Source organism: Oncorhynchus keta, chromosome 17 (genome assembly GCF_023373465.1).
Source record: "Oncorhynchus keta strain PuntledgeMale-10-30-2019 chromosome 17, Oket_V2, whole genome shotgun sequence".
Taxonomy (NCBI): domain Eukaryota; kingdom Metazoa; phylum Chordata; class Actinopteri; order Salmoniformes; family Salmonidae; genus Oncorhynchus; species Oncorhynchus keta.
In genome coordinates, this window is record NC_068437.1 from 19,472,675 (window position 1) to 19,497,054 (window position 24,380).

Genomic DNA, 24,380 nt, shown 5'->3' on the forward strand with positions numbered 1-24,380 from the left:
GTCTTTGGAAGGGGATGAGGCCTTTGAGCCTCCCAGGTTTTGTATTGAAGTCAATGTACCCAGAGGAGGACAGAAGCTAGCTGTCCTCTGGCTACACCATGGTGCTACCCCAAAGAGTACTGTTGAAATTACTATAGACATTCATTACAAAACAGTTTGTTTTAATCAATTATTTGGTGACATATGAATATATTTAGTATAGTTTTATAAAAAATGTGTAACTTTTTCAGTGTTTCACTTTTTATTTTTATGAAATTTCACTGAGGAGGATGGTCTTCCCCTTCCTCCTCTGAGGAGCCTCCACTGGTAAAGAGAGATCCTTGATGAAAACCTGCTCTGGAGGTTTCAGGACCTCAGACTGGGGCGAAGGTTCACCTTCAAACAGGACAATGACCCTAAGCACACGCCAAGACAACGCAGGAGTGGCTTCGTGGACAAGTCTCTGAATGTTCTTGAGTTGCCCAGCCAGAGCCCGGATTTGAAACTGATCGAACATCTCTGGAGAGACATGAAAATAGCTGTGCAGTGACGCTCCCCATCCAACCTGACAGAACTTGAGAGGATATGTAGAGAAGAATGGGAGAAACTCCGCAAATACAGGTGTGCCAAACTTGTCGCGGAATACCCAAGGCTGTATTCACTGCCAAAGGTGCTTCAACAAAGTTCTGAATAAAGGGTCTGAATACTTATGTTAATGTGATATTTTTTTAATATATTTTTTTATAAATGTGCAAACATTTCTAAAAACCTGCTTTTGCTTTGTCGTTATGGGGTATTGTGTGTAGATTGATGAGGGGAAAGAACTATTTAATCATTTTTAGAATAATGCTGTAACGTAACAAAATGTGGAAAAAGTAAAGGGGTCTGAATACTTTCCGAATATACTGTAAAATAGACAGAAAATCAGTACACCCCAACCCAGTACCACAGTAAATATAGATCAGATCAATATTTGCCTTACACGCCATCCCTACTGTGTGTGTGTGTGTGTGTGTGTGTGTGTGTGCGTGCGTGCGTGCGTGCGTGCGTGCGTGCGAGAGAGAGAACCCTAATCCCATTACCATTAATTCCCTAAAGTATGTACATTGTATATCATTTACAAGTAATACATAATGTAACCATCATCTGTGTACATTTAGTTATTTATTATCCTTTCTTTTTCTTTTTATAATCTTAGTTTTCTTTAATTAAATGTATCGACCGACGATTACACAATACAACAGCAGTAGTGTTGTACCTGTATACATGATTATATGTACTATTATTATTATTACTAATGAAATTAACTGTAACCTCATTGCATTGTACTGTATTTACTGAAACACTGTACCACTATACTGCTTTGGCAATATCTACAAATTGTATTTCATGTCACTAAAGAAATCTGAATTTGAATTTGAGACCACCACAGAGCCCCACGACAGCAACACAATTAGACCCAAACAAATCAAAAAGATAATTACTTGACACATTGGAAAGAATTTACCACAAAACAGAGCAAACTAGAATGCTATTGGGCCCTAAACAGAGAGTACACAGTGGCAGATTACCTCACCACTTTGACTGACCCAAAATTAAGGAAATCTTTGGCTATGTACAGATGCAGTGAGCATAGCCATTGTATTGTGAAAGGCCACCGAAGGCAGACCTGGCTCTCAAGACGAGACAGGCTATGTGCACACTGCCCACAAAATTAGGTGGAAACCTCCTGCCAAATGTATGACCATATTAGAGACACATATTTCCTTCTGATTACACAGACCCACAAAGAATTTGAAAACAAATCCAATTTTGGTAAACTCCCATTTCTGTTTGGTGAAATACCAAGGTGTGCCATCACAGCAGCAAGATTTGTGACTTGTTGCCACAAGAAAAGGGCAACCAGTGAAGAACAAATACCACTGTAAATACAATTTATATTTATGTTTATTTATTTTCCCTTTCATACTTTAACTATTTTCACATCATTACAACACTGTATATATACATAATATGACATTTGAAATGTCTTTATTCTTTTGGAACTTTTCTAAGTGTAATGTTTACTGTTCATTTTTATTGTTTATTTCACTTTTGTTTATTATCTATTTCTAAACATAAGTTTCCCATGCCAATAAAGCCCTTACATTGGACATTGAAATTTAATTGAATTGAGAGAGCGATGATCACTGCATTATGTCTGAATCATGAAACTCTAAATTAACTCATGCAGTGCTCTGGGGCACAGTAACACTGAATGGAAGATTCCTATCCTCCCTCATGCTGCCTCCCTTCCCTTTCTCTCTCATTCTCTCTCTCTCGCTCTCTCTCCCTTTCTCTCTCTCGCTATTTCTCAATATTTAGTTCCTGCAGTTGCTAGGACAACGGTCCAGGAGAGGGCTAGTTCCCAGTGTAGAGCAGGAAATGGAGCTCTATCTCACCTCAGCTGCCTCCTCACCCTCATCCTGACCACACCCCTCTCCAACACCCACTAATGTGTCCCTACCAAACACACCAAGCCAGCCAACAGTTGACACATGGCGAACTAAACCTAATAAACAGAAGAATGTACAGACTATTAGTCACGCTACAACTCATACAATATCTCTCTCACACACACACACACACACACACACACACACACACACACACACACACACACACACACACACACACACACACACACACACACACACACACACACACACACACACACACAGATACACACAGTGCTGTGAGTTCTCTGACATGTCCAGCATGGCTCTATTGCCAGGGTGAAGAGAGCCAGAAGCAAAAAGAAACAGAGAGGCAAAAAAAAATCAATAACCATCGACATGCAATACTGCACCAAGACAGTTCCTGCACAAACAAGGAGGAGAGAGGGAAATAGAAAAGGAAAGAGACTGAATAGAGAGGGTGGAGAGAGAGGGAGAGACAGAGAGAGGGAGAGACAGAGACAGAGACAGAGACAGAGACAGAGAGAGAGAGAGAGAGACACACAGAGCGAGAGAGAGACTAGGAAGAATGGTAAAAGCAAAACGCCTTCATGTCGGCATTATGTCATGTGAGCTTAAACAGAACTATCCATTTGAAGGGATTGTAAATGCACATTATCATCAGGCCTCTATTCTTTTATAAGACCACAGTAGCATGACAGAGAAAGATGAAAGCCTGGGGCTGTCTGTCTGTCTGTCATCGTATGTACTGTACACTCAGTAGGCTACCTCACCAGACTGCAGGGAGGAATCTGAGTCTAACGTGGGATTGAAGGTAGGTAACGAATATGGCAGAGGTCAATGAGAGAGCAGCCAGATGAAAACACAGAGGAGACAGTGATTATGTCTGGGAATACAGGGTGGGCTCATTGTTTCTGCAGGTGCATTATTTATTAGGCTATCCCAGCTGGTCAGCTTCTTACTACTTAGAGGGCCTGACCTCAAACAGAGTGGCTCTTAGGAAAAGGGAAATTGGCCATCTATTATATTTTAAGCACAACAAAAAAGCTGTACTTTCCAATGCACTTACAGTACAATCACAGTCAGTCATATCAACATGCCCCGTTTAGTTGCTGTCTTGAATTTATTTTGATTTTTTATTAATATGATTATTACCCCCCTCCCCCCTAGGACGGCCCATGCACGGGGGAAGGCGGAGGCGGCCATGGGAGCCAGCCAGAAGGCCCAGGAGGAGTGTCGCCTCGCCAGGGTCACCGCCAAAGGGTTCTCCCCCTCCTTCCAGCACCGCGAAAACGGTGAGTGTGCCACCACTCACTGCCGGGATCACCATCCCCATGGCAACCATCAATACAATACACCAGAAGCACCAGTTTTGAAGACACACAGTCGTCTCTTTATAACCACAAATGCCAATGCACTAATGCTATTAGTCTATTTGACGCTTCGAGTGTGTCACTTTATGTTATCAACTCGAAATGCTGAGAGAAAATACCGTATCAAAGGGAGGCAACCACCTCATTGTCACATATGTCTCCTGAACATGTAACTAATGGAGAGAGGAACATGTAACTAATGGAGAGAGGAACATGTAACTAATGGAGAGAGGAACATGTAACTAACGGAGAGAGGAACATGTAACTAACGGAGAGAGGAACATGTAACTAACAGAGAGAGGAACATGTAACTAACGGAGAGAGGAACATGTAACTAACGGAGAGAGGAACATGTAACTAATGGAGAGAGGAACATGTAACTAATGGAGAGGAATATGTAACTAATGGAGATAGATAGGAGACAATGACAAAGTAAATCAGGTGTCAGTGTCAGGCGTGTGGTTGCTGTAGAGTATGTGCTTGGGCCCAATGGGACCGGTTACCCACAGTGCAGTGCAGGCCATGAGTGATGGAGGCAGCAACAGGAAGCTGGAGGGAGGTCAACAATGACCTTTCCAACAAGCCCACGCAAGGCAGGCTGACTGACACACACACACACAAACACAAACACACAATCATACACACACACTTCCTGACATATACTGTCCCTAGCATGTTTTTTTTGTCCACGTACCTGACAATACCTTGATAGCGGTTTTTAATGTCATGACATTATAAAGAATCATAGTCACAGATTCCCTATAAGGCTGGGTTTATCCTCAGAGCCATGGCAGCAGATTGTCCCAACCGCTCTGAAAAAGAGTTCATTTCAACAAGCTGCTATGGGCGAATAAAACGTAAGGTTACTATAATGCATAACCCCGGTTTACTGATATTATGAGTGAAATATCTCACAAGAGGGATTCACCAGAATCTCAGAAGCTCGAAGAACCAATCACGCACATCTGTCGGAGACAGACATGTTGAGTGTCAAAAAGTGACAGTAGGTGTACTCTGTGCCACAGAATAATCCTGACTGTGTAAGTGACGGGAGCAAATGCCGTTCTGATCAAGATGTGAAAATTCTGAAGGGAGGGTCAAAAGTGTCTCAGAGAGAGAAGCACTGTCAGCAATTCAAGGTCATTTATGTGAACAATGCAGTTGTGGGTTCCACACTCCATTTATTGGCTTCCCCTCGTGACCTACGCCCCAGCCTATGAGTGAGGAGTGTGTCGTCATCACGTTCCTCGTTGCCACTACCTCAGGGGAGTGCCAGGAGCGAAGATCGAGGGGCTTTTCTGGTGACGGAGAGCCAAGAAACATGCTTAAAGATGGTGGCGGCGGAGATGGCTGCTGTTTTATGGGTTCCTATCCAATTGTGCTATCGTGTGTGTTCTTTCGCATTATTTGAAACTTATTTTTTGCATAATGTTCCTGCCACCGTCTCTTATGACCGAAAAGAGCTTCTGGATATCAGGACAGAGATTACTCACCTCATACCGGACAAAGATTTTTTCTTTAACGAGTCGGACGCAAAGGTTTTACTTCAGACACCTAACAAGGCCTAAATCCCTGTCATTCGCATGAAGAAGAGACAGAGATATTGGGGACGTAGGTCGGGGCGCCTCTACCATGAGTCCTATTAGCCAACGTGCAATCATTGGATAATAAAATGGATGAGCTCCGATCAAGGTTAAGTGGTTAAGGTTGCTGTACTGCAGCGCCAGCTGTGCCACCAGAGACCCTGGGTTCGTGCCCAGGCTCTGTCGTAACCGGCCGCGACCGGGAGGTCCATGGGGCGACGCACAATTGGCCTAGCGTCGTCCGGGTTAGGGAGGGTTTGGCCGGTAGGGATATCCTTGTCTCATCGCGCACCAGCGACTCCTGTGGTGGGCCGAGCGCAGTGCACGCTAACCAAGGTTGCCAGGTGAATGGCGCTTCGTCTCTCCCGAGCCCGTACGGGAGTTGTCGCGATAAGACAAGAGAGATTACTAAAAACAATTGGATACCACGAAAAAGGGGTAAAATAAAAATATCTATATATATGTTTTCATTAAAAAAAGAACATGCTCATCCAGAGGTGGCGCAGCGGGACTTTAATGCAGGGAAACTTAAATCCGTTTTACCTTATTTCTACCAGCATGTCACATGTGCAACCAGAGGGGAAAAAACTCTAGACCACCTTTACTCCACACACAGAGACACATACAAAACTCTCCCTTGCCCTCCATTTGGCAAATCTGAACATAATTCTATCCTCCTAATTCTTGTTTACAAGCAAAAACTAAAGCAGGAAGTACCAGTGACTCGCTCAATAAGGAAGTGGCCAGATCACGCAGATGCTAAGCTACAGGACTGTTTTGCTAGCACAGACTGGAATATGTTCCGGGATTCTTCCGATGGCATTGAGGAGTACACCACATCATCCACTGGCTTCATCAATAAGTGCATCGATGACATCGTCCCCACAGTGACCGTACGTACATACCCCAACCAGAAGCCATGGATTACAGGCAACATCCACACTGAGTTAAAGGGTAGAGCTGCCGCTTTCAAGGAGTGGGACTCTAACCCAGACGCTTATAAGAAATCCCTCTATGCCCTCTGACAAACCACCAGGCAAAGCATTAACACAGGACTAAGATTGAATTCTATTACACCAGCTCCGACGCTCGTCACATGTAGCAGGGCTTGCAAACTATTGGAGACTACAAAGGGAAGCACAGCCGCGAGCTGCCCAGTGACACAAGCTTACCAGACGGGCTAAATTACTTCTATGCTCGCTTCGAGGCAAGCAACACTGAAGCATGCATGAGAACATCAGCTGTTCCAGACGACTGTATGATCACGCTATCCATAGCCGATGTGAGTAAGACCTTTTAAACAAGACCAACTGGCAAGTGTCTTCACTGACATTTTCAATCTGTCCCTGATCGTGTCTGTAATACCAACATGTTTCAAGCAGACGACCATAGTCCCTGTGCCCAAGAACACTAAGGTATCCTGCTTAAATGACTACCAACCCGTAGCACTCACGTCTGTAGCCATGAAGTGCTTTGAAAGGCTTGTCATGGCTCACATCAACACCATTATTCCCTGAAACTCTAGACCCACTCCAGTTTGCATACCGCCCCAACAGATCCACAGATGATGCAATCTCTATTGCACTCCACACTGACCTTTCCCACAAGGACAAAAGGAACACCTACTTGAGAATGCTATTCATTGATTACAGCTCAGCGTTCAACACCATAGTGCTATCACTGCTCTTCACTAAGCTAAGGAACCTGGAACTAAACACCTCTCTCTGCAACTGGACTTCCTGACGGGCCATCCCCAGGCGGTAAGGGTAGGTAACAACACATCTGCCCTTAGGGTTGTGTGCTCAGTCCTGTACTCCCTGTTCACCCATGACTGCATGTCCAAGCACGACTCCAACACCATCATTAAGTTTTCCGAAAACACAACAGTTGTAGGACTGATCACCGACAACGATGAGACAGCCTAGGGAGGAGGTCCGAAACCTGGCAGTGTGGTGACAGGATAACAACCTCTCCTTCAACATGATCAAGACAAAGGAGATGATTGTGGACTACAGGAAACAGAGGACCGAGCACATCCCCCTCCTCATCGACGGGGTTGTAGTGGAGCAGGTTGAGAGCTACAAGTTCCTTGGTGTCCACATCACCAACACACTATCAGGGTCCAAACACACCAAGACAGTCTTGAAGGGGGCACGACAATGCCTATTCCACCTCAGGAGACTGAAAAGATTTGGCTTCGGTCCTCAGATCCTCAGAAAGTTCTACAGCTGCACCATTGAGAGCATCACCGTCTGGTATGGCAACTGCTCGGGCTCCGACCACAAGGCACTACAGAGGTCCCAGTACATCACTGGGACCAAGCGTCCAGCCAACCCAGACCTCTATATCAGACTGTGTCAGAGAAAGGCCCTAAATATTGCCAAAGACTCAAGCTGTCACGTTCTGACCTAAGTTCCTTTGTTTTAGTATGGTCAGGGCGTGAGTTGGGGTGGGCAGTCTATGTTCTTTTTTCTATAATAAGGGATTTCTGTGTTTGGCCTGGTATGGTTCTCAATCAGAGGCAGCTGTCAATCGTTGTCCCTGATTGAGAACCATACTTAGGTAACCTGGTTTCACCTTTGAGTTGTGGGTGATTATTTTCCGTTTCAGTGTTTGCACCATTCGGGACTGTTTCGGTTTTAATTTTGATTCTCTTGTTCTTTTGTATTTTTTTATTCAGTCTCATTCAATTATATTATGGATACATACCACTCTGCATTTTGGTCCTCCGATCCTTCCTACTACTCCTCCTCGTCAGACCGTTACACCAGCCACCCTAGTCATAGACTGTTCTCTCTGCTACTGCACGGCAAGCGGTACTGGAGCGCCAAGTCTAGTTCCAAAAGGCTTCTTAATTTAACAGCTTATACCCCCAAGCCATAAGACTCCTGAACAGCTTATCAAATGGCTACCCGGACTACTTTCATTGTAGTAGAGGTGGAGGTCACCTTTATCTGACGATTGAGTTCACACCGTGCACACAGACATTGGGCATATGCCCAGCACTGGAAGTCTCTCATCCTCAGTAGGCCAAGATTTACCACTGAGTTGGTGAACGCCGTCAACCCAGTGTTAATTTTGTCAACAATAACTATGATAACTATGACTACTCGACAACTACCTATTGAAAATGAATGATGATGAAAACGAATGATGATAACAAGACCAGATGCACTTAGAAATATGATAACTATTATCATTTACTTTTCATTTTTGCTGACGAAAATGTAACGAGACTAAAATTCCACATGAGAATGTGGATGTTCAATTTGACATGAAGCTCCTTTTCATCTGTTTTGTCCAATCATAAGCATGCATCTCTTTGCAGAAAATATCATGCATTTGTCTCAGTGGCCGATAATGTCTTTCTGTTATGCAGGTTGATTGAGTTGATCTGGCTCGTGGGCTAGTAGCCTAGCACAATGTTAGCTAAAGTAAGCTAGCGCTTTGTGGGTCTCGAAACTAAGAAAAGCATGGCTCTCAACCGATAAGCAGTGAAGCTAGGACGGTTGGTCTAGTCAACGTGGTGGGTTGAGCTAAACAAGAGAGCGAGCTAGTAATTCTACCCTTACAGGTAGAAAAGCTAGTCAGCAGGATAGCTAGCCTTGCGGCAAGCTTGTCAGGTTAGCTAAGCCTTGCAGCTAAGCTAGTTAAGTCTCAGTAGCTAACCGTGAGATGCTAGCTACCACAGGAGACAAAGGAAAGAAAAAGCAGAAAAGCGAATTCTTACCTGAAACGAAAACGTTAGTTTTGGTAAAGAACACAGAAAACCTGCGTTCAGCGGCGTAACCTCGCGGCACACCTGCGAACAGGAAAACTGGTCAAGTCGTGCTGAGGAAAGCTTAAAGTAGGACTTTTCTGTGAGGAAGAGAGGTGAGAATGATCAGAGGGCGGGCAAGTGGCTCTTGATGATGAGGGGAGGGGCTAACTTCAGTCGCCACTCATACCCTATGCATACATTATTTGTGCATTTGTGCATGATAAATTAACCAATTGAGCACTGTGCTGAGGATCAGAGTGATAGTGTGTTATGCTGTGCACTGTTGGAATTAGGGGTGACTCAAGGAACCCCGGAGATCCTCAAGTAACCATTGCAGTCAATGGGTTAATATTTGCACCTTTGGTTAGTTGAGGGGTTCGTAGAGGAACCTTTAATGTTTCAATATAGCACAGGGTTCCTGGAGAAACTATTCTTCTGGTGCATGCAGAGCCATTTATTTAGCTGTTGGATTAGTTGTGCTGCCAGACTCAGAAGAAGATGAAAATATGTGGTTTTCGGCAATGGCTTTATGGGATAGCTAGCAACTTGTAAACAATTATCCATTCTTATATCTGAAGCATGCATGATATTACTATCTCAATAGCAATATTAAATAATACAGCATTGGCTGTAAAGCCAATTATATTATGACTGCTTATTCCAAAAAGTGATGGTCATAACTTTTGTTTATGAAGATTTATGACTGATGATTTGATTGGATGTTGGCTTAGGTCGCTAGATAGCTACAATATCTTCAGCCTAGCTTTTAGCTAGCTCTGTAAGAGTAACAGCAATAATATTGTAGCGGTGGCAGCCTAACAGAAGATTGGAGGCTTGGCTTATTGGAGGCATGGCTTTCATATAGTTATTTTTGTCCACCCGTGATAGTAAATGTCATGCCTGTTCTGTTATACTGTTATTAAAGGCAAAGCTTGTACATTATCAGTTCCAAAGACTTACATAAGTCAAATCAAATCCAATTTTATTTGTCACATACACATGGTTAGCAGATGTTAATGCGAGTGTAGCGAAATGCTTGTGCTTCTAGTTCCGACAATGCAGTAATAACCAACAAGTAATCTAACTAACAATTCCAAAACTACTGTCTTATACACAGTGTAAGGGGATAAAGAATATGTACATAAGGATATATGAATGAGTGATGGTACAGGGCAGCATAGGCAAGATACAGTAGATGGTATCGAGTACAGTATATACATATGAGATGAGTATGTAAACAAAGTGGCATAGTTAAAGTGGCAAGTGATACATGTATTACATAAGGATGCAGTTGATGATATAGAGTACAGTATATACGTATGCATATGAGATGAATAATGTAGGGTAAGTAACATTATATAAGGTAGCATTGTTTAAAGTGGCTAGTGATATATTTTACATAATTTCCCATCAATTCCCATTATTAAAGTGGCTGGAGTTGAGTCAGTGTCAGTGTGTTGGCAGCAGCCACTCAATGTTAGTGGTGGCTGTTTAACAGTCTGATGGCCTTGAGATAGAAGCTGTTTTTCAGTCTCTCGGTCCCACCTTTGATGCACCTGTACTGACCTCGCCTTCTGGATGATAGCGGGGTGAACAGGCAGTGGCTCGGGTGGTTGATGTCCTTGATGATCTTTATGGCCTTCCTGTAACATCAGGTGGTGTAGGTGTCCTGGAGGGCAGGTAGTTTGCCCCCGGTGATGCGTTGTGCAGACCTCACTACCCTCTGGAGAGCCTTACGGTTGAGGGCGGAGCAGTTGCCGTACCAGGCGGTGATACAGCCCGCCAGGATGCTCTCGATTGTGCATCTGTAGAAGTTTGTGAGTGCTTTTGGTGACAAGCCGAATTTCTTGAGCCTCCTGAGGTTGAAGAGGCGCTGCTGCGCCTTCTTCACGATGCTGTCTGTGTGAGTGGACCAATTCAGTTTGTCTGTGTGTATGCCGAGGAACTTAAAACTTGCTACCCTCTCCACTACTGTTCCATCGATGTGGATAGGGGGGTGTTCCCTCTGCTGTTTCTTGAAGTCCACAATCATCTCCTTAGTTTTGTTGACGTTGAGTGTGAGGTTATTTTCCTGACACCACACTCCGAGGGCCCTCACCTCCTCCCTGTAGGCCGTCTCGTCGTTGTTGGTAATCAAGCCTACCACTGTTGTGTCGTCCGCAAACTTGATGATTGAGTTGGAGGGGTGCGTGGCCACGCAGTCGTGGGTGAACAGGGAGTACAGGAGAGGGCTCAGAACGCACTCTTGTGGGGCCCCAGTGTTGAGGATCAGCGGGGAGGAGATGTTGTTGCCTACCCTCACCACCTGGGGGCGGCCCGTCAGGAAGTCCAGTACCCAGTTGCACAAGGCGGGGTCGAGACCCAGGGTCTCGAGCTTGATGACGAGCTTGGAGGGTACTATGGTGTTGAATGCCGAGCTGTAGTCGATGAACAGCATTCTCACATAGGTATTCATCTTGTCCAGATGGGTTAGGGCAGTGTGCAGTGTGGTTGAGATTGCATCGTCTGTGGACCTATTTGGGCGGTAAGCAAATTGGAGTGGGTCTAGGGTGTCAGGTAGGGTGGAGGTGATATGGTCCTTGACTAGTCTCTCAAAGCACTTCATGATGACGGAAGTGAGTGCTACGGGGCGGTAGTCGTTTAGCTCAGTTACCTTAGCTTTCTTGGGAACAGGAACAATGGTGGCCCTCTTGAAGCATGTGGGAACAGCAGACTGGTATAGGGATTGATTGACTATGTCCGTAAACACACCGGCCAGCTGGTCTGCGCATGCTCTGAGGGCGCGGCTGGGGATGCCGTCTGGGCCTGCAGCCTTGCGAGGGTTAACACGTTTAAATGTCTTACTCACCTCGGCTGCAGTGAAGGAGAGACCGCATGTTTTCGTTGCAGGCCGTGTCAGTGGCACTGTATTGTCCTCAAAGCGGGCAAAAAAGTTATTTAGTCTGCCTGGGAGCAAGACATCCTGGTCCGTGACTGGGCTGGATTTCTTCCTGTAGTCCGTGATTGACTGTAGACCCTGCCACATGCCTCTTGTGTCTGAGCCATTGAATTGAGATTCTACTTTGTCTCTGTACTGACGCTTAGCTTGTTTGATAGCCTTGCGGAGGGAATAGCTGCACTGTTTGTATTCGGTCATGTTACCAGACACCTTGCCCTGATTAAAAGCAGTGGTTCGCGCTTTCAGTTTCACGCGAATGCTGTCATCAATCCACGGTTTCTGGTTAGGGAATGTTTTAATCGTTGCTATGGGAGCGACATCTTCAACGCACGTTCTAATGAACTCGCACACCGAATCAGCGTATTCGTCAATATTGTTATCTGACGCAATACGAAACATATCCCAGTCCACGTGATGGAAGCAGTCTTGGAGTGTGGAGTCAGCTTGGTCGGACCAGCGTTGGACAGACCTCAGCGTGGGAGCCTCTTGTTTTAGTTTCTGTCTGTAGGCAGGGATCAACAAAATGGAGTCGTGGTCAGCTTTTCCGAAAGGGGGGCGGGGCATTTCCTTATATGCGTCGCAGAAGTTAGAGTAAAAATGATCCAAGGTTTTTCCACCCCTGGTTGCGCAATCTATATGCTGATAAAATTTAGGGAGTCTTGTTTTCAGATTAGCCTTGTTAAAATCCCCAGCTACAATGAATGCAGCCTCCGGATAAATGGTTTCCAGTTTGCAAAGAGTTAAATAAAGTTTGTTCAGAGCCATCGATGTGTCTGCTTGGGGGGGGGATATATACGGCTGTGATTATAATCGAAGAGAAATCTCTTGGTAGATAATGCGGTCTACATTTGATTGTGGGGAATTCTAAATCAGGTGAACAGAAGGATTTGAGTTTTTGTATGTTTCTTTCATCACACCATGTCTCGTTAGTCATAAGGCCCCGCCCCTCTTCTTACCAGAAAGATGTGTTTCTGTCGGTACGATGCGTGGAGAAACCCGTTGGCTGCACTGCCTCGGATAGCGTCTCTCCAGTGAGCCATGTTTCCGTGAAGCAAAGAACGTTACCGTCTCTGATGTCCCTCTGGAATGCTACCCTTGCTCGGATTTCATCAACCTTGTTGTCAAGAGACTGGACATTGGCAAGAAGAATGCTAGGGAGTGGTGCACAGTGTGCCTGTCTCCGGAGTCTGACCAGAAGACCGCCTCGTTTCCCTCTTTTTCGGAGTCGTTTTTTTTGGGGGTCGCTGCATGGGATCCATTCTGTTGTCCTGTTTGTAAGGCAGAACACAGGATCCGCGTTGCGAAAAACATATTCTTGGTCGAACTGATGGTGAGTTGACGCTGATCTTATATTCAGTAGTTCTTCTCGACTGTATGTAATGAAACCTAAGATGACCTGGGGTACTAATGTAAGAAATAACATGTAAAAAAAACAAAAAACTGCATAGTTTCCTAGGAATGCGAAGCGAGGCGGCCATCTCTGTCGGCGCCGGAAGTAAGTGCATATGATACTAAGAGCCAAATAGCATTACATTTTTCAGATAGTCACAATTTTGTTAGTATTTTAACGAGGCTTCAGAACTGTCAGTGTACAACCTTAACCTATAATGACAATACAACAGAATACATGAATAGGTATAACATTTACTCTCACAGGTGGCCAAAAACAACTATCTGAAAGCCACGCCAATATGCCACGCCTCCCATCTTCTGATCACAAAAAGGTTCATGCTTGAAACTTTTCAGAGGGGTTCCTCTAAGAACCTTTTCAGAGGGGTTTCTGAAGGAACCTTTTCAGAGGGGTTCCTCAAGGAAACTTTTAGAATTGAAAAGGTTCTCCCACAGTGACAATCGTTTTGAACCCCAAAAGGTTCTTCAAGGGTCTTTTTCTTCTGTGAGTGTACTGTGATTTGTTGCAAAAGATAAAGATTGTGTGCTGTGACTGTCTGGGTGCAGATGTCTAGGAGACAACAAGGTAAGGTAGGCAATGCAGAGAAAGAGAGGGGTGATTAGAGTAACTGAGTAGAATGCTTCACCAGCTCCCGATCTCACTCTGGTTCTGCTGACTTGAAAAGAGGCAGAGTCTAGTCTACAGACAAGACAAGGGTGGTCACGAATAGTCTGTCTAATTTAAAGAGGTATTATGTGCTGTGTGCATGATTGCATAATAGAATGGGGATGTCAACTACACGCATCTCTGGAAAGGAAATTAGGTCATTTAATTAAAGTCAATGTGTGGGGTAATGGTTCCTTCCAGATGCACTTCCCTTTGACTTCCTTAACATTATACTGACATCATCTGGTTGACATTAGCAGTACAGTTGTTCATGGCATTCACAGGGTAAGTTGGTCTCGCCCATAAAGCAGTTGTTGGACTACATGCATGCAAAACAGAGAATAGCTAAATAACTCTAAATCATTCACTTTGAAATGGAACTATGCCAATGTTCTGAAATGTGACTTTCCCAAAGTTGTGTGTCATGCTGTCCTTACTCTCTGTGTGTGTCTCTCTCTCTGTCTCTCTCCCTGTGTCTCTTTGCTGTTGGTCAGGAGTAGAGGTCCAAAGGCCAAAGCATCAGAACTCCAGTGAGAACGACATTGAGGTGATCTCCAGTGGCACGGGGCCAGACAGTCCTGAACTCTACATAAAGGGCACCACACCCCCCAACCTGACCCCTGACCTTAGTCCTGAGGCCAGACACCCCTCCTCTCCACCCTGCAGCCCCACCACCTCCAAGCCATACCGCACCAAAAACGCACGCTTCCTGCGGCAGAGTGCTGTGGACGACGCTGGGGGTGGTGGCGGTGGGGGCGGGAGAGGGGGCAGTGGTGGCCAGGAGATCCAGGTGCTGATGGAGGGCCGTGGAGGAGGGGAGTACCTAAGGGCCAACAGCTGGAGCGAGGACAAACGCTCTTCTAAAGAGGGCAGCAGGGGGGGCAGCAGGGGCAGCAGTCGCTCCACCACCCCCTCTGTCCAGGACGAGGCCAGGGGCCGCACCAACGGCCACGGCCATAAGCACGCCTCCTCCAATCACAAGTCTCGAGAGCATGGCTCGTCCAATCACAAGGCCTCCAGGGACCGATGGTCGGATTGCCCGTCGGCATCGTGGAGGTCCCAGCGGACGCACAGCGGTGACACGCGGCTGCTAGAGCAGGATGAGGAGAAGCTGAGCAACTACGAGATGGAGATGAGGCCGCTGCAGCCCATGGACTCCAACTCCCAGAAGCCCTATGGGTTGGGAGAGGAGCACCATGGTCACAGTGGTGAGGCCCGCTCCCACACGCTGCAGAGACAGCGGCCTTCTAAGACCCGGGAGGCCAGGGAGGGCAGGGAAAGGGAGGCAGCACGGCCGTCAGGAGCGCGGGAGGGTAAAGAGAGAAAGGAGGGACCGGCCCCAGACTCAATGCAAAAGCTGGACAGTCTGAGCAAGGGGGACAAGTTGGAGGCTCGGCCTCTGCGCAGGGATCTCACCCTCTCCCCCCCACAGAAATCCTCACCCATTGCACTAGAACACGACGACGACAAGAAACTAACCCAGCTCAAAGCAAACTCGGTAAGGACGCCTCCTCTCACCCACACATTCATATCCACACTTAGTCATATAATTTGCTCGTCATGTGCGCACATGCAGAAAATCACACACACATGAGTAATCACTTGCATCCAGATGTTAACTGCATTTACACAGCATTCAGACACAATTATACTGTAATCAATGATAGAAGAGCTATGAATGTATCATTACTGTGCGATGTACAGACATAATAACAGAATTAACTCATACAGTAGCTATGTACAGTAGTAAGTGGGAGCATCCGGGGCCCTGGTGTAGTCCCCTGATAGGCAGGTGCTCTACACAACACAGACTCTATGGTTGGACACTCTAACCTCCCACATCCCCTCCACCGCACCACACAGCCTCAGCTAGCTATCTCCCACTGCACCTTAGTAACAGCAGATTGGCAAAGTAGCTCCTTCCACAAAGCATCCCCGCATTGGCTGCCCCACGCTCTGTTGCTAGGAAACAGCTTATGCCTTGCTTCAGCAGTAGCCAATCAGTGGGCGTGTGATGGTGACTGGGGGGTTGCAGCCGCAGAGAGGCGAGTAATGCAGCTGACTTGTGTAAGACAGGTTCACATGAAACACAGATACATTCACGCATAAGCAGACACAGATTCTGCAAGTGATCGCACTGTAGAACACTTTTGCACAAAGCTCTCCCCTATAATCTATTCCAGCAGCACAGTTAAACATACAGATATCCACGAGGATACGCCAACAGTGCACATGGAGCTAATGTCCACGTATCACACAGACAAATGGGATCAGTGAACTGAGCCATCTACAACATTTCTGGCATGGAGAGTGCACCACCGTAAAGACAGGGTCACTGGCATATGAAATGCATCAATTATACACAACATACATATCCTTCGGGAATGATCATTCAGTTGCATGGTGTAGAGTAAACATAGCTGTTGTTAGAGGCTACCAATGAGCATGTGAATTACAGTTTAAAGTATTTTAGATGTCATACTATGGACTCAACTTATGTAATTGCTTTGATAATTACATAGGTAATTTGTAATGCTCTTTCCCTTTTATGAGTGCTCCAGTCCTATACATTTTCCATGGCAGAGTTACAAAAACCCATCAGTTAGATGTCCCTAATAGTCTGCTGTTTTAACATGCTGGCTCTCAATAACACTGAGAGACTCATTTACAGTACATGAAAATGCAGTATCTCTCAAATGAACCTAATTATACAGAGTAAATATCAACATTAAATAAAGTACACATTAGCTGTGCCTTTGATTTTGTGTGTGTACAGGTAGAGCAACAGTGGGGCAAAACAAGTATTTAGTCAGCCACCAATTGTGCAAGTTCTCCCACTTAAAAAGATGAGAGAGGCCTGTAATCTTCATCATAGGTACACTTCAACTATGACAGACAAAATTAGAAGAAAAAAATCCAGAAAATCACATTGTAGGATTTTTAATGAATTTATTTGCAAATTATGGTGGAAAATAAGTATTTGGTCACGTACAAACAAGCAAGATTTCTGGCTCTCACTGACCTGTAACTTCTTCTTTAAGAGGCCCCTCTGTCCTCCACTCGTTACCTGTATTAATGGCACCTGTTTGAACTTGTTATCAGTATAAAAGACACCTGTCCACAACCTCAAACAGTCACACTCCAAACTCCACTATGGCCAAGACCAAAGAGCTGTCAAAGGACACCAGAAACAAAATTGTAGACCTGCACCAGGCTGGGAAGACTGAATCTGCAATAGGTAAGCAGCTTGGTTTGAAGAAATCAACTGTGGGAGCAATTATTAGGAAATGGAAGACATACAAGACCACTGATAATCTCCCTCGATCTGTGGCTCCACGCAAGATCTCACCCCGTGGGGTCAAAATGATCACCAGAACGGTGAGCAAAAATCCCAGAACCACACGGGGGGACCTATTGAATGACCTGCAGAGAGCTGGGACCAAAGTAACAAAGCCTACCATCAGTAACACACTACGCCGCCAGGGACTCAAATCCTGCAGTGCCAGATGTGTCCCCCTGCTTAAGCCAGTACATGTCCAGGCCCGTCGGAAGTTTGCTAGAGAGCATTTGGATGATCCAGAAGAAGATTGGAAGCATTTCAAGATCCTGGAGTGGCCTAGCCAGTCTCCAGATCTAAACCCCATAGAAAATCTTTGGAGGGAGTTGAAAGTCCATGTTGCCCAGAAACAGCCCCAAAACATCACTGCTCTAGAGGAGATCTGCATGGAGGAATGGGCCAAAATACCAGCAACAGTGTGTGAAAACCTTGTGAAGACTTACAGAACACATTTAACCTCTGTCATTGTCAACAAAGGGTATATATCAAAGTATTGAGATACACTTTTGTTGTTGACCAAATACTTATTTTCCACCATAATTAGCAAATAAATCAATTAAAAATCCTACAATGTGATTTTCTGGATTTTCTTTTTCATTTTGTCTGTCATAGTTGAAGTGTACCTATGATGAAAATTACAGGCCTCTCTCATATTTTTAAGTGGGAGAACGTGCACAATTGGTGGCTGACAAAATACTCTTTTGCCACACTGTGTGTGTGTGTGTGTGTGTGTGTGTGTGTGTGTGTGTGTGTGTGTGTGTGTGTGTGTGTGTGTGTGTGTGTGTGTGTGTGTGTGTGTGTGTGTGTGTGTGTGTGTGAAGTCTGAATTAACATGTACTATTCTCTCCCTCCCTCCTCCACAGGGCTCCAGCTCAATTCTGGTCATCATGGTGATTTTGCTCAACATTGGAGTTGCAATTTTGTTTATTCACTTTTTTATTTAAAAATGGATTGCCTATTAATTCCTATTATTATCTATGCTATTATTATAACATATTATGAGTATTATCATGACTATACAGCCCTTGGGCATTTGACACTATGTAAAGAGTACAGTAAGAGGATTAACAATATGGGGAGAAAGCTGGTTCCCAATGCCCAGATGAAAGATAAGCAGTGATCTGCAAAAAAAACAAAAAAAATGTAATTCTTTCTCTCCCTGACATTACCTGTTTTTCATCTTAAATCAATGTTTAAAAAAGGTTTGTAACTTATAATTTAACTTATTAATTTGCTCACGTATGATATATTCATTTAAATTATTTTGTATTCCTTACTTGCCTTTTCTCTGTTAATATTGCTGATGTTCTTTTGGTTTAGTTTGTTTGGAATGGTAGACTCAGATGAGCACTTCTTGTATAATGGTGTAGCGGGTCGAATGAGACAGGATATAATGTATCTAGTCTGGTTATGGCTGTGTCCACCTGACCTGGGTTCAAAAACTATTTGACATAATTTAAAATTCTTTAGCTGTGCTTGATTGAGCTTGCCTGTTGCACTGGAAACAATAGAAAAGTCTGAAAAGTGCAAAACCCTGCCTACCTGGTGGTTGAGGCAGGCTAAAGCAAATGCTGAAAGTATTTTAAAGATTTCAAGTAGTATTTGAACCCAGGTGTGTTGTCCACCCAGGTAATACAATGTTAAAGGGATGGGAAATGGACCCCTGTCCTACCCACTGCCCTCCAAACCCTCCCCCTTCTCTCCCTCCTGACACGTTGTTCCTCTTCCCAATTATTAATTCAGTCTCTCATCCCCCCTTCCTCCCCTTCCCGGTAGTCCCCTCATGACATCACGCCGTATCCTGTTACCCCCTTTATTTGTTTCATGTAACTCTCCTTTTATTTAATACACCATGCTCCCCTATTCCTACAACCAGCCATCTTAACCAAGACTTCCCCAAATAGACCAGAGAATGTCCATGGCAAGCAGGTGTTTCATGTAACTCTCCTTTTATTTAATACACCATGCTCCCCTATTCCTACAACCAGCCATCTTAACCAAGACTTCCCCAAATAGACCAGAGAATGTCCATGGCAAGCAGGTGTTTCATGTAACTCTCCTTTTATTTAATACACCATGCTCCCCTATTCCTACAACCAGCCATCTTAACCAAGACTTCCCCAAATAGACCAGAGAATGTCCATGGCAAGCAGGTGTTTCATGAAAAATGAAACAACATATATATAGTTATGATTAAATAAAATAGGGCTACAAAAACACTTTTGCAACTACAGATCCTAGTTAGCAACAGAACATGTTTACAATCTGAAAAACCGGGATGACCAACACAAAATTGCCTCTAACAACTATAGCACCATAAAACCTATCTATGTTAGAAAACCTGTTGCAAATTTAGCAACTTGGGTTACCAAGATTGAGCCATGTGCAAAGAACTACTGTGTATCAACTCTAATCTGTCTGTAACTGGAGTAGGAATAGTTTTGTCTGAAAGGGCTTCTAATGTGAAAGATTCTCTTTATAGTCAACATACAACAAAATGAACAAATTATCTAAAGGAAAGAACTCTCAAACACACACACACATTGTACAATACCATGTACACAACAGGTACAATACTCCCACACATACAGTGGTATGTGAATGATAAGCTATATTCATATAAAATATTGACATTCCAAAAAACTTTCTCAATGTCTCACTGGCCTTTAACGCACAGGTTGAACTTTATATGAGGACTAGCGAATAACATTCTGTCAGTTCTCATCTATCTGCTCCTCTGTCCCCTACAGAGCCATTCTCTCTCTCTCTCGCTCTCTCTCTCGCTCTCTCTCTCTCTCTCTCTCTCTCTCTCTACAGTATCATGTCTAAAGGTTTCTACCCAAACCTCACCCCACACACCTGGTCTGGTCTGGAGGCACTGGCTGGCCGTACTGTAAGAGGCCTAGTGCAAGGTCAGAGACTGTTATGTTTAAAACTGCTGCTTTCAAAACAAATGATTTACCAAGACAGAAAAAAGTCATATTTTTGAGCTATTTGCAAGACTTCTGAAAAAACGCCTACTGCCTTGTTTTATAAAGTTGAAAAAAAATATCTAAAATGCATGCTCATGTATGTTTTAGTTTTGTATAGATACATCTTTTTGGGGAAAAATATAAATGTCTCCTCTAGCCCTCTACTGCTAATATTCCATCCTGTTTTTTGGGGAAGATTTAGGCTTTTCTCCTCCTCCCCCCAGATTTCATTGTTGCTAAAACACCAAGGAAAATCTGATATATTTAGAACATTTATTAAGAGGAACATACTAGGAAAAAAACACTCTTTTCATAAGGAAATACAAGTTGGGATATAAACTAGTATTACACTGCCTCTCAAACCTGATTCTTCCTCGCTGTCACTGTCCTCCAGCTCACTGTCCTCCAGCTCACTGTCCTCCAGCTCACTGTCCTCCAGCTCACTGTCCTCCAGCTCACTGTCCTCCAGCTCACTGTCCTCCAGCTCACTGTCCTCCAGCTCACTGTCCTCCAACTCACTGTCCTCCAACTCACTGTCCTCCAGCTCACTGTCCTCCAGCTCACTGTCCTCCAGCTCACTGTCCTCCAGCTCACTGTCCTCACTATCAGAGGGTGATCCTAACTGCTCCATTAGGATCCTTTCACCCATAGAATGTCGCTGTGTCCATTGCATGTGAATGTCAGTGGATATTTTGGCAAAAATATCCATATTCATCAAATGTCTTTCATTGAGCATGATATTGCCCTGAAAAGTAGCCTAACTGCACAACATTGCCCTGAGGCAACAAAAAGAAAACTACATTTGTTTTTTCATATATATATATATATATATATATATATTTCTGTTCAAAAATCAAATATGCTTCTTTACAGGTTCCTACACAATTAGATATTTTTAATTGTCAAGTTATCTCTAGTTAAACATGCAAAATAATGAAATGTATTGTACACTTCAGTCACACCACGTGCTCAGGTTGCTCTGCTTCCTGAAAGAAGGTCCCTCCCCCAGTTGATAAATCATACCAACTTCTGCACCTCATTGGATTGTTTACAGACATGTCATCACATATTATCATAATATGGGGAGGTTGAGGGGCAAAAATATGTTCTGTTGCCTAAGGGCAACGATGTGCAGTAGAGGGCTAGTTTTGGAAGCAGTATAAGAAGGGAGTGGGGGGCTGCAAAAAAATAAAAAAAATAAAATAAAAGTGGTACTTTACAGGCTTTGCCAAGTTGCTCTTAGTCCTGAGCAAGCAGAACTTTTCCAGCTGTTGTCCAATACTGTTCTGTGAAGCAGACTCTTCCATAGGGTAGCCTGGGCTTGCGCTACAGTACAGTACATTACAGTACATTACAAGATCCAGACACAGGCTACTAGTCTACTGCATCCCACTGCTTCTCCAAGACAAAGCCCACATCTTAGACGCAATGAAAACAACAGAGAAAAAAACAAACAGACAAACTAAGAGAAGTGTTTTGCTTTTTTTTTAAATATATATATAGCTGGCTAACTAACTCAAAGACTCTGAGATGTTTTTATAGCATGTCTGTAAGGGGCTTGTACTCCACCCTGATTCTCCTGGTCCTCCTGTAAGTGATCATCCGGTCTGTGTGTGCTCGCTCTTCTCTTCCTCCTATGCCTCTCCGTTTCTCTATCCAGCAAAGTTAAACAGAGCTGCCAATGTGAAGGAATGAAAGTTGGGGCCAAACGTGTGGAGTTTTATTTTTCAACAACGTTTGCTCCCCCAGTCTTGACTACATGAGTTAGTAGGTACTGTTGGAAACTGGACTGATACCGTCAGAGGGTTAAGGCATATTATGGGAAAGGGTTGACTGATTCAAAGAACAACTATGGAAAAGTGTTCCAGTGGCTGTTGATGATACTGAGAGGTGCAGAGGTGATGACTGGCTGATCTACCTGCTCCTGTGGTTTTTCTACCATTCCGACTGGAAGTACCCATCGCATGCCAAAGCATGCCCAGTTCTTTTCTTCTCCTCCTCTCTTTTATTTCTTTACATTTTGGGGGTCTGTTCGTTTTTGAGTTATGTGGAGAAAATAATGAAAGTGTTTGAAAGAAAACTCCTGGTTTGTGGTTATTGAATCTTTGTCCTCTCCCTCTTTCTTCAGGTCTGATTTTAATCAGATCTTCTTTCCATAATGAAAAAGAGTATTGCATATTGTTAAATTGTTTAAGGTGAACAACATGTTAGATACCAAAGTGCAACAGAGACAGGAGTAAACCAAGCTGCTACTTTAAACTGCAGCATTGGAGGGTGGGTCACCATGGCAACCCTGACTTCGTATTCCGCTCCATCATATGAGGGGCGTGGTCAGACCGATGAGGGCGGGGTTTGTCTCCCGGGACCCATCTTCACAATGAAAGGGAGAGCAGAGAGAGAGAGAAAAGGCAGAGGAAAATGCTGAATCAAGCTCGACACACCTTCATTTCCCTCAGTCTTCCCTCTCTGTGCCGTTTCAGTCTATATACTGTATATGAACCCATCCTCTATCCTTTTCTATTCTTCTTTATTTCCCATGCTCTTGCATTACCATTACCCAGAGAGAAAAAAAAGTCTTCCCCCTGAATAGATTTAAAATGGTACACTCCAAATACACAACTGCAGCTTGGCTTGTAGGCTTCATGTCAATAACATTAGTTTGTGTGTGTTGCCTTCATGTTGCTACATCAGCCAGCAAGACCACACAACAAAACCAGAAGGATGCAACTTACATACAAAATATATTCTTTAGCTTAGCTGGTATATAATGGCACAAGTACATACGAACATATCCTAGTTGTATTGCTAGTATTGTCGTACCCCTGTCAACTCCTATCTCAATTCCACTGTCCTTTTCTCAGTGCAGTTTTCGGTCTGTCTTGTCGAGTCTCTGACTGCCTCCCTGTCTGCAGGGAAGTTAAGCCAATTTCACCAGATTACTGTAATGAAATCACTGCGTGAAGTTTAGCTGTGTCCCACCACTGAACAGGATGATGGGTAATTTCTCTAAATCTATTGGAGGAGGTAGAGAAAGAGGTAAGTCTGTCATGGACTCACCAAATATCTGTCCAGCTGACAGTTGTGTGTATGATCACAACTACTCACAAACAAATGGCTATAAATTTAATTATTTGACTTCTTATCTTGGAAACTGTATTAGCATGTTATGAGTCAGAATACCGGGCCGGAACAGCTTCAGTGCGACAACATTGAGAAGAGTTGATAATGATGATTATTGCACCTAGTCAGTCTAAAAACACCTAATATGGTATTATAAAATAGGAGAACACCAAAAAGATCAAGAAAACAGGGAATGAAATTATACAACTAACACTGAAGTAGCCATACGCTCTGAATGAGTCTCACTCTCACATGGGACCACTGACGAGTCTGTGACGACAACACTTCATGTGCTCCGCGCGTCAGCAACACTGGGCCCCCCAAAAAGTATATTTTTAGTTATTTATATCGGTCTTTTTTACAGGATTTAAACATTTGGGGTCGAAGGCGAATGAAGAAGAGAGTGAGGGAAAGAGTTGGAGACAGTCTGCAGCATCCCAGTAACCTCATCCATCTATCTGCTTGCCATCTATTATTCATCCCTCCCCTCATTCTTCTCAGGGCTGAGAAAATAGGTCACTCTGGGATAGCTAGCTAGCTAGGCTGCATTTCATTTGGAGGCACAGCTTTCCTCGCCCCTCGTCTCTTATCTTGAAGAATGATCTGGCCTTAATGGCCATGTACTCCTATAATCTCCACCGACACAGCCAGAAGAGGACTGGCCATCCCTCAGAGTGTGGTTCCTCTCTAGGTTTCTTTCTAGGGAGTTTTACCTAGCCACCATGCTTTTACATCTGCATTGCTTGCTGTTTGGGGTTTTAGGCTCGGTTCCTGTATAGCACTTTGTGACATCTGCGGATGTAAAA

At 44.2% G+C, this 24,380-nt stretch overlaps 1 protein-coding gene across 2 annotated transcripts in view; it reads left to right on the forward strand.

Moving 5' to 3' along the window:
• Window positions 1-19,407, forward strand: part of jph3b (junctophilin 3b) — a 56,630-nt gene extending 37,223 nt beyond the window's left edge. Inside the window, exons 3-5 of one of the 2 annotated variants that reach the window (XM_052465653.1) lie at window positions 3,606-3,730; window positions 14,640-15,643; window positions 18,346-19,407. In XM_052465653.1, the coding sequence (XP_052321613.1) occupies window positions 3,606-3,730; window positions 14,640-15,643; window positions 18,346-18,426 (1,210 nt within the window). In that variant the 3' untranslated portion in view covers window positions 18,427-19,407. The remainder of the gene's footprint in view (window positions 1-3,605; window positions 3,731-14,639; window positions 15,644-18,345) is intronic. The other variant, XM_052465654.1, reaches the window with a different exon arrangement.
• Window positions 19,408-24,380: the final 4,973 nt, after the last annotated feature.